This window comes from Rhincodon typus, chromosome 17 (genome assembly GCF_021869965.1).
Source record: "Rhincodon typus isolate 14 chromosome 17, sRhiTyp1.1, whole genome shotgun sequence".
NCBI lineage: Eukaryota > Metazoa > Chordata > Chondrichthyes > Orectolobiformes > Rhincodontidae > Rhincodon > Rhincodon typus.
Window position 1 is genome coordinate 36,151,255 of NC_063348.1, and position 10,631 is coordinate 36,161,885.

At 44.1% G+C, this 10,631-nt stretch overlaps 1 protein-coding gene across 1 annotated transcript; it reads left to right on the top strand.

Annotated features, from left to right (window-relative positions):
* Positions 1-967: 967 nt before the first annotated feature.
* LOC109914243 (ras association domain-containing protein 10) lies at positions 968-2,808 on the top strand. Its single transcript, XM_020513830.2, has one exon. It carries the CDS (start codon positions 1,349-1,351, stop codon positions 2,606-2,608), a length of 1,260 nt encoding a protein of 419 aa, XP_020369419.1. The 5' UTR covers positions 968-1,348; the 3' UTR covers positions 2,609-2,808.
* The last annotated feature ends 7,823 nt before the right edge of the window (positions 2,809-10,631 follow it).

A 10,631-nucleotide genomic window follows, 5' to 3' on the forward strand; every position in this document is an offset into this window, starting at 1 on the left:
TGTCATTATTCAACAGCTAACCTGAAGCCTTGTTCGAGTTTTACAAGGCGTATTCATTGAAAGTTGCCCAAGTGAAGATATCCGAGTGTTTGTGGTACTTTTCAAAGGTTTTTTTTCCCCCTCTGTAGAGAAAGCCATGTATATTGTTCTGGGTGCAGTGGAATTAGAGAGTTTCAAAGAGTTTTACAAAACACAAATAATTCGGAAATTTGTATTGAGCCTGTTATTAACAATCCGACTGTATCCTGCCAAAAAACAATGTTATCACTCCCTCGGGGAAGCAGGAAAGTGCGTTAATACTTCCACTAGTGAAATAACGGACACGAATGTAAACCGAGTTGAAGTTAAACTGGTTTTAAAAAAAAGAGAAACATACCGCGGTTGGTGGCAAACTGCAACAAACACAGACGGGGCGTTAACTCTTTCTCTCACGACAGATAGAGTTTCTCCAGCATCCTTTGTTTGTTTGAAATTAAACGGCAAACTAATGGACAGGTCGTCAGAGTATTAGACTGCAGGTGGGAGAAGGTGGTTTAGTGGGTCATATCAGTGAATGCGTACAACCCAACCCAGGCTGGGGACTGTGTGTTGGTGTAGTTACTCAAGCACCATTCTTTAACTGTGCAATGAAAATTCCAACTATATTTCTCGGACAAAAGTCAATGCTCAACCGTCATACTACGGACGCTGCAAGTCTGAGATAAAAAATAAATGTTAACTATTTTCTCTTCACAGATACTGCTGAGTTTCTCCAGCGCTTTCTGATTTTAAAGGTGAACAATAATTATTCTTTTTTAAAATAAAGGAGCCCATCAGTCAATCTTTAAGGGACCAGAGAAGAGCCGGGTTTAAGTTCCACCTGCTGCAAAGCTTTGTCACATCTGAACAGGTTGATTCGAAAGTTTCAGACTGCAGAGGGCGACCGTGCTGTCAATTTGACAGGGTCTCTGAGTTACTGGAACCCAGCTCGGCTGTATGAATGAGTTTCAGGATTTTAGTCCCCATTCGCTGTCGTCTTCGTGGGGTGGGGATTCGGGTGCTCGATGTTATTGAGAGTTTGGAAACTTTTTTTAAAAAGTTTGTCTGGCGGAGGTGGGGTCTGGTCGGTTCCTGTCGAAATAGAAGCGATTGGAGATGTCTTAAAAATCCTGAGGAAAGGAAAAGGGGCGTGTGTGATCCGATGTGGATAAGTGTGCGGGCCAGTTATTGTCAAAGGAGATCTGTCACATCCTGACAGGGAGTGGGGCTGGGAGCAGCAAGCGCCCGGGACAGGGAGGAGAAGGTGGAAGGTGTCTGAGGGGCTGCAAGCTTGTTTGGGAGTGGGTTCTGTGAGGAAGGGGAGAGGAGCATGGAGGCTCAGGAGAAGTGCAAACTGAGCGTTTGGCTGTGCCAGGAAGAGAAGCTGGTCTCGGGGCTTACCAGGCGGACCACTTGCGCCGATGTGGTCGCCGCTTTGCTGGAGGAGAGCCGGCGGAGCGGGAGCCCGGCTCTGTCCGGGGAGCCGTCCTCCTACTGCCTGGTGGAGAAGTGGAGGGGCTTCGAGCGGACCCTGCCGGACAAGACCAGGATCCTCAGGCTGTGGAACGCCTGGGGAGACGAGAGGGAGAGGGTCACCTTCGTGTTGCTGAAGAGCCAGGCGGCGGCGGCCGGAGGAGGAGCAGCGGGGCCCCGCAGCGCCGAGGCCAAGGTGGTCCTGAGCCAAGGGGGAGCGTCCCTGCGGGGCCCGGCTCGCCTTACGCTGGCACTGCCCCACGACAAGCAGAGGCGGGTGGTCCGCAAAGCGTTCCGCAAGCTGGCCAAGCTCAACCGGGCCAAGAGGAAGCGGGGAGCACCCCCCGGGCCCGGGGCTGACACCATGGAGACCCTGGTCCACTTGGTCCTCTCTCAGGATCACACCCTCCGCCAGCAGGTCCACAGGATCCGGGAGCTGGACAGGGAGATCGAGCGCTACGAGAGTAAGATCCACCAGGACAGGATGAGGAGGCACGGGGTCAACTATGTGCAGGACACCTACCTGATGGACCCCCCGGAGCAGGAGCAGGAGCAGGAGCAGGAGCAGGAGGTCGCCCCGAGCTGCCCGGAGTTCCCCCGCCTCCAGCGGGAGCTGTCCCGGCGCCACGAGCAGCTGCAGCGCCTCCGCCTGGAGCTGGAGCTGGAGCAGGAGCTGAGGAGCCGCCGGGAAGAGCCCGAGTCCCAGCCCAGCTCCGGGGATGACCCCTTCCTGGAGCAAGAGAGGCTCCGCACCCAGCTCAGCGCCAGCTTCTACATCGGCCTGAGGCTGGACACCGACCTGGAACAGTGCAGGAAGCAGCTGGCCGCTAGCCAGAGGCTGTGCGAGCAGAAACACAGCGAGCTGCACGGCCTGCTGGAGCAACTCAACTTGCTGAGACTGGACGGGGAGCAGCAGCAGCAGGAGGAGGAGGAGAGGACATGTCCCCAGGCCAGTGACCCTCAGGACACCTCCGCTTTGGACAGCAGCAGCGTCTGGCTTGACCCCGGGGGTGTGTCCACAAGCTGCCAGGTCCCTGATGAAGACTCGGACACTGGCCTTAGCTCCATGAACAGTCAGGATTCTGACACCATCCCAGTCTCCGAGTCTCTGGTATAGCGCCTTCGGAAGCGGCAGGGAACAAGAAGCACCGTCTCAGGGACAGCCAAGCTGTGAGCAATGAGTTAGTAAAGGGGGAAAATTCATCCACACAAACTTCACGATGGGAGGATACATTTCAAATGATGTTTACTTCCCTTAATAGAACGGCACTGTAATGAAACAAATTGTAATAAATGTAACCCTTTTTCGTTTGCAAATTGCTGCTTGATGTTTACCAGGTATTCTTATGTATGGAACGTGCCCAGCGGTTAATAGTTAAAACAAACTGAAGCAAATGGCAGGGCGGGGGTAGCATAGCGGTAATATCACTGGGCTAGTAATCTTAAACCCAGGCTAGCATGCTGTGGGAAATGCGTTTAAACCTCACCCACAGCAGGTGGTGAAGTTAGAACCCTGTATTCTGTTGCCGTTTAACTCCTGTTATCTGTCACCTTTGCCACAATTTGGTTATAGTAGCCCTCAACTTCCTAACCAGGATTTTGTTTTTTAAAGCTTTTCCACCGCGTTCAAGACCTTTGTAAAATGCTCCATTCTAATTATCACACGCGGTTGTTATGTGGGATTCGGAAAGACTTTAAGTTCATAGCATTCAAGCGCTTATCATTTAAGTGTTTGTCAGCTTTCGATATGTTTGTGAGTGAAAGCAATAGAAACATATCCTATTACCCTCCCACCCCACCCCCACCCACACTGGTCTGGGAATTCGAGGGCGATCCCACCATTAACCCTTCAGTAAGTGAAGGGATTACCACCCCCCAAAACATGTCTAGCTCAAAGTGTAAATCTACATTCTAAAAACAGAGGCACCAAGGGGCAAAATAGGATATCAAGGATGATACCAGAACGGAGAGATTGTAGTTAGTAAAATAAAAAGGGACAGGCTGAGGTTCTCTTTATGATAGGGAAGACTGAGACTCCAAGACATAGAAGCAGAAGTAGATTAATACGATCATGGCTGATCTGATAAGTCTCAACCCCAGTTTGCTGCCTTTACCCCCATAACTTTTGTTTCAGTTACTAAATCAAAATCTGTCTCAGCCTTCAACATAATTAATGACCCAATCTATATAGTGCTTTGCTGTTACAATTCTACAAATTCCTCGTCATCTTTGTCTTAAGTTGGTGCCCTCTGGTTCTAGGTCCTTCCACACAGCGAAACAACTTTTCCAGTTAAACCCAAAAATATTGTATGTTTCAATTAAGTCTCTCATTCTCCAATGAGTACAAGCCCAACTAACTCAATGTCTCCTCATAAGAAAATCCCTCCTTATCCAGGATGAGCCAAGTGAATCTTGTATGGACTACCTCCAATGCAAATTTAGCTTTCCTTAGATAAAGGGGCCAAAAGTGTTCACATGGTAACTTAATAGTGATATTTACAATGAAGAACAGGTAGGCTTAATGATAATACTACTACTTGTTTGCAAACCAAAAATAAGGAGCCATGACAGTCACTAATAAATCCCAATAGGAAATTCAGGAAAAATCTTATCTAGAGAGTGGCAAGAATGTGAGCTGAATAGTGTAAAAAAAATGTAAAAATAAAAATAAAAATATTAATATACAGGCATCAACATGAGGGAGAAAGAAATGGAATGTTTTGATGGGGTGAAATGAAAACGTGGAAGCTCATGTGGAATGTAAGTACCACTGTGGAAAGTTGGGCAGAATAGCCAGTTTCTGTGCTTTGTCAACAGTTTCCAATTCCACAAGAGGTTGATTTTTCTGTGGATGCTGTAAAAGCTGCTGAATGCGTAGAAAAGATACAATGCATTAGATAATTAACATTGCCTTCTCTGTGTTAAATGGCTTGTGCATAATTCTCAAATTATACCTTTGCCATTGGCTGTTAGAATGTGAAATGGGAGTTAATTATTTGTCCAACATGTTGGAAATAGATAAGCCTTTGCTCTGTGTGTGTAATTTTTTAAAAGTTGTAGCTTAGTTGTAGGGTGACACGGTGGCACAGTGGCTAGCACTGCTGCCTCACAGCACCAGGGACCTGGGTTCGATTCCAGCCTTGGGCAACTGTCTGTGTGGAGTCTGCACGTTCTCCCCAGGTTTGCTCCGGTTTCCTCCCACAGTCCAAAGATGCGCAGGTTAGGTGGATTGGCCATGCTAAATTGCCCATAGTGTTTAGGGAGGTAGAGGGTGTATATTAGGTGGGTCATAGGGGAATGGATCTGGGTGTGAGGTTCAGTGTGGACTTGTTGGGCCAAAGGGCCTGTTTCCACACTGTAGGGATTCTAATTCTTACATCTCCCCTCTTTAACTCACAGTAGTGTGCTAAGCCCCACTTTAGTGTGCATTGGAATAAAGGTCACATCTGGTGTTTTGTCGATAATAGCTTCTTGGGAATAGAAGTGGGACCTGGTCACAGCTGACACCTAAGAGCAGTTTCAGTGCATTGGAACAGAAGTTGTCTGAGGCTGTTTCTGTCTTCTGGGCCTTCTCGTTAATGTGAGCATCCAATTTAATTGATGATTCAGTGGAGCTCAAAGAATTACTCTGCTACTTCTGTGCTCTGCAACACAAAATCTGTTCAAGACCTGAGACAGTGAAAGCCACAGTTGGAAAAGTAAATTCGATAGGGATGGTTGGCAATGAGAGGAAACAGATTGAAGTTAGTTGGTAAAAGTACAAAAGATAGATTCAGGAAAACTTTCATTTTACACAGTAAGTTACAGTGGCCTGGAATGTGCTGTATGAAAAGACAGTGGAAGCATGTCAATGGTAACACTCAAAGAGAATTGGGTATATATTTGCAAAGGAAAAGTAAATACTGGTTTGGAGGAAATATGGACAAATTGAAAAGCTGTATTCGAAGAGCTGGCATTGTTAAAGTGTTATGAATAGCCCCTTCTGCACAGTAAGATTCCATATGTTAGTGATGCATTGGACAGCTAAGTGAGCGGCTCTCAAAGCTATCAACAGGACAAGACATACAGGCTATCAATGTGAGAACTGGTGAATAATGAGCACTGTTAGCAAAAGTTGTGTGTAGCAAAACAGGTTGACCCAGCTGTAAAATGGAGTTGTTGATTTCCTTGAGAATTTGCTGTACTTCTGAGCAATCTCTATCTTAACTTCTGAAAGATGGTGGCAATTATCAATGCAAAAGACAGCTTGCTTGTTGCTGAGAATCTGTTAATGCCTACAATAGAGCCAAAAGAAACGTACGATGAGTTCACAAATCATAGCCCTAATTTATCACTAAATAAAATAACATGGCACGGCTGATGTGGAGAAGTTAAAAACGTGTGGGTTTCTCTTCCGAGTAACATTATTAAAGCAGCCAGAGTGACTTTACTCTGCTCCTGGTTGTACTTTACACGGGCATAAAGTCTAGGCTAAATGCTTGTAACCAAGCAAGATACTGTTTTTTGGATGTGATGTTAAATTTCTACCCCCATCTACCTGTTTAATTAGATGTTTAAAAAAATCCCAAAGAGGAATTTCTTCTGATTTCTGAGACCAATACTTGTTCCTCAACTTGTACTACTAAAATCAAAACTGCTATCACATTGCAGTCTTTGAAAGCTTGCTGTATATAATTGACTGTCTCGGTTGCCCTATTTCTTAAATTGCAACAGTGACTACACTCCAAATGTACTTTTCTGGCTGTAAAGTGCTTTGGAACAGCCCTGAGGTTGTAAAGGATGATTTGGAAATGAAAAACTTACTTATACCTGAGTTGGGAGTGCTTGTTATGCATTCCATTCCATGGCACCTCTGCCCCTCTCTTCAAAATTACAACCCTTCATTTGAAGTTCTAATATTTACAAAACAAAAGTTGACAGTCTGAAAAATGTGGTATTTGTAATGTGTCAAGGTATTTCAGCGAACCTGTGGATGTTGCTGGAAGGTTTGCTCTGCCCTGTTTTTGTGCTGTAAAATTTAACTAAAGAAGCAATTCTGAGTTTTTGCTGCACTGCCTATGGTTTGATATGACATTTATATTTTATTCATTATGAGGAGATGGGTGCTGCTCACAAGCCTGGTATTTTATTGCACATCTTCTAGGTACCCAGAGATAATGGTGGTAAGCCATATACTTGAACAGCTGGTAATAGTTTAACAACGACAGCAGAAATTGCTAGAAAAGATCAATAGGTCTGGCAGCATTCCGAGGAAGGCTCACTGGACCTGAAATGTTAACTCTGATTTTTCTTCACAGATGCTGCCAGACCTGCTGAGCTTTACCAGCAATTTCTGTTTTTATTTCTGATTTCCAGCATCCACAGTTCTTTTGGTTTTTATTTGGTAATAGTTTAATTCAGTTGTAGGGTTTACTTGGTCACTTCAGATGGTAGTTATGAATTAGTTAGATTGACAGTTGGGCTGAAGTCATGTATAAGACCTGAACAGGTAAGGATACTATGCTTAAAGGGCACTAGTGAACCAGTCAGTTTTACTGATTTCTGCATTTTTTTTCCAGATTGGAGACGAAAAATAACACAGTTCAAATTCTGAGACTGCAATGTTGGCATTCAAACTCACATTGTCTGGATAGACCTCAATACTATTGGTCTGATTATTTAATAACCACTCCACACATTGTTTATCTCTTTACTCTCCACCTATTTTAATGGTGTTGATAAACGAATGGGAAGTTGTATAGTCAATTTTGCAGATGACCATGTTATGGATTGATTCCAAATTAGACCCAATTGGATTGACTGAGGCAACTGAACAATGGCCGAGGGAATTTTACGTGGGGAAGTACAAGGTCATCCACTTTGGATCTGAGGAAGACAAATCAAACTTTTTTTTAAGGGTGAGCAATTTGGAGATTGTGGAAGAGCAAAGGGAAATCACAAAAAGCTAGGGAATGGGTTTAAAAAGAAAAGAAAACACTTAATTGGTGGATTGTTATCTTGAGAGTTGGGAATTCAAAAGTGTGAAAGGAATGTATAGAATTATCCAATGTTTTGAGCCTTTGATGGGGTGCATTACAGATTGTTCAGAGTAATATCAGGTCTGAAATGTTAAATTGTGAAGAGAAGTTATGTTGACTTGACATTTCCCTAGATTTGGAAAGTTGAGGTAATGGAAATGTGCAACTGTCTTCCCCAAAAAATTATTTGGGTTGGGGCAGGTCACTTGCAACTTTCAAGATAGAAATCAGTAGATATTCACAGGACATTGTTTGACCACTTTTGGAATATTGTGTTCAATCCTGGTCTCCCTGCTATTGGAAGGATGTTGTGAAATTTGAAAGGGTACAGAAAAGATTTACAAGGATGTTGCCAGGGTTGGAGAGTTTGAGCTATAGGGAAAGGCTGAATAAGCTGGGGCTATTTTCCCCGGAGCATCAGAGGCTTAGGAGTGACCTTGTAGAGATTTATAAAATCATGAGGGGCATGAATAGTGTGATTAGCCAAGTTTTTTTTCCCCAAGCTGGGGGAGTCCAAAACTAGAGGTCATAGGTTTAAGATGAGAGGGGAAAGATTTAAAGTGATCTAAGGGGCAACTTTTACATGCAGAGGGTGGTGAGTGTAAGGAATGAACTGCCAGAGGAAGTGGTGGAGGCTGGTACAATTACAACATTTAAAAGGCATCTGGATGGGTATATGAACAGGAAGGGTTTAGAGGGATATGGGCCAAATGCTGACAAATGGGACTAGATTAATTTCTGATATCTTGTCGGCATGAATAAGTTGGACTGAAGGGTCTTTTTCTGTGCGGTACATCTGTATAACTCTGTCACTCAGTTAATAGTATCGAAACCATAAAGGTTGAATAGGATAGAGTGGATGAATAACCTACTCCTTTTCTGATGTAAGCTATTTTCCTGCTGTGAAAGATAGTGAGAAGAGTCTGTGTCCTGTCTCTATTTGTTGTTTCAGTTGAAAGATACATAACATTCTCTATATATCGCTTGTGGAACTGTTTGCCTGATGTTGAAAGTCACTCCAGATTGTTGTGAGGTGATGAAACATATTGAAAGGCTTTTAAATTTAGCTTAAAATGTTCTACAGGACTTTGAATTTGGTGCTGCAGTGAAATTGAAACCCTTATTTCTTTAGAGTAGAGAAAGGGAGATTTCATAGAAGCATTCAACATACTGAATGTCTTTAATGGAGTAGATTAGGAGAAGTTGTTTCCATTGATAGGAGGTTCAGTAACCAGAGGGTGTCAATTTATGATAAGTGGCAAAAGGACCAGGAGAACTTTGTTTTACACAGTAAGACTCTGATCCAGAGTACAAAAAAGGGATGGAGCAGGAAAGGGAATCCAGGAACAGGCATGAATTTATTGGTAGTGTAGTAGGAGACAATTGACCAGCCCCACTCCTATTATGTTCTTCTGATAGTGACTTTCAAAAGGAGTAAATACTTGAAAAGGAAAAACAAGGTATTGGGAAAAGGGAGTGAAGTGGTCGTAGTCCTACCAGATCATAGGGCTGCTCTCTCATTCGGAAGTGACAGAGATGACTGATGGCTAAATTGGTGGCTTGACCTGAGAGTCACTACACCTCAGGTGAGGGGAGAGGGTGAGAAGGAGGATTCCTCATGGTAACCTCAACCAATGCCCAGGAAATAAACTCATGCTGTTGATGTTGCTCTTGATCGTGGACCAGCTATGGGCCAACGGAGCTAAATTGACCCCCAAGCAGAGGAGTGCAGCTCATTCGATAGCTCTTTGCAAAAGCCAACATAATGGGCCAACTGGCCTCCTTTTTTGGTGGAAGATTCTGAGAGTGTTACTTTCTAATCAACCTGTTTCGTGATGTTACTAAACTTCTCTGGGGTAGGTGGGGCTTGAACCTGAGTTCCTGGCTCAGAAGTGGAAGATTGTGTGAAATACTCTTCCACACAACTGAATGGGTTTATATCCTCATCACCAAATCACCTGGGGTTATTTTTCATCTGTTAACCACCAACTGTAAGTTGTCCATGTTTCCAATTGATTAATTTATGTGCAAAGACCCATTAAGGGCAATAAAAACCATCAAAGGTTAGGAGAGGGGTAGAGTTCCAAATCAAAATGGTGTTGGAAGGGGAAGATTCTGTGTGTCCATTGATTTCACCTGGTCAATTAAATCAATCAAGTGAGGGGTATAGTAACCCAGTTATTGAACCAGCAATCCAAATGTCAAGAGTTGAATCCCATGAAAGGATGCTGTTGGGTTCTGTGACCTGGAGTAATTTGTAATGTGGCTCAAGGTTGTTTACATGGTGCCCAGTTCCCAGGATGGGGAAACTTATTGACTGCCTGGGTCTCTGCTGAAGAAGCAGCCAAAAGAAGTTGGATCCAGATCCCTTGTCCATCTGATCTGTGGAGGGTCCTGAGCAGGGTTTCTGTTCATCTACCCTGTGTCCCAAAAACTCATCAGCCACCATTTTCTGGTGGCCCCCCTCCGTTTGTTATCCCAAGTATAGGACTGGAGTCAAATGAAACATTGTTTTGTTGACATAGTGCCTTTTGCCAGGATGCTGCAAATCAGTGATGGTTGTAATGCAGGTAAGGTGATTGCCAATTTGGGCACAGCAAGATCCCACAAGGAGCAATATGATAAAGGTGAGGTGGTGCAATATTGGTAAAGTCACAGGATTAGCAATCCAGAAACCCAGGCTAATGTTCTGGGGATGTGGGCTTGAGTCCCACCATGACACGTGATGACATTTGAATTGAATAAACACCTTGAATTAAAATCTAGCTTCATGGCAACTGTCTAACCAATTGTCATTAAAAAAAAGAAGTGTCTAGTTTACTAATGTCTTTCTAGGGATGGAAATCTGTCATCCTTTCTTGGTCCAGCCTGCATGTTACACCAGACCCATAGCAATGTGGTTAACCCATAACAGCCCACTGAAATGGCCTAGCAAGCCACTAAACTGTATTAAACTGCTACAAATCTAAAGAATGGAATTAAATGGCATAGACCCCCTGTCATCGACCTAGGCACTGGAAACAATAATGACAAATAGCCCTGACAACCCTGCAACCATGTCATTACCAATCTTTGGGGGATTGTGCCAACATTAGGGGACTGTTCCCATACATTAGTCAAAGC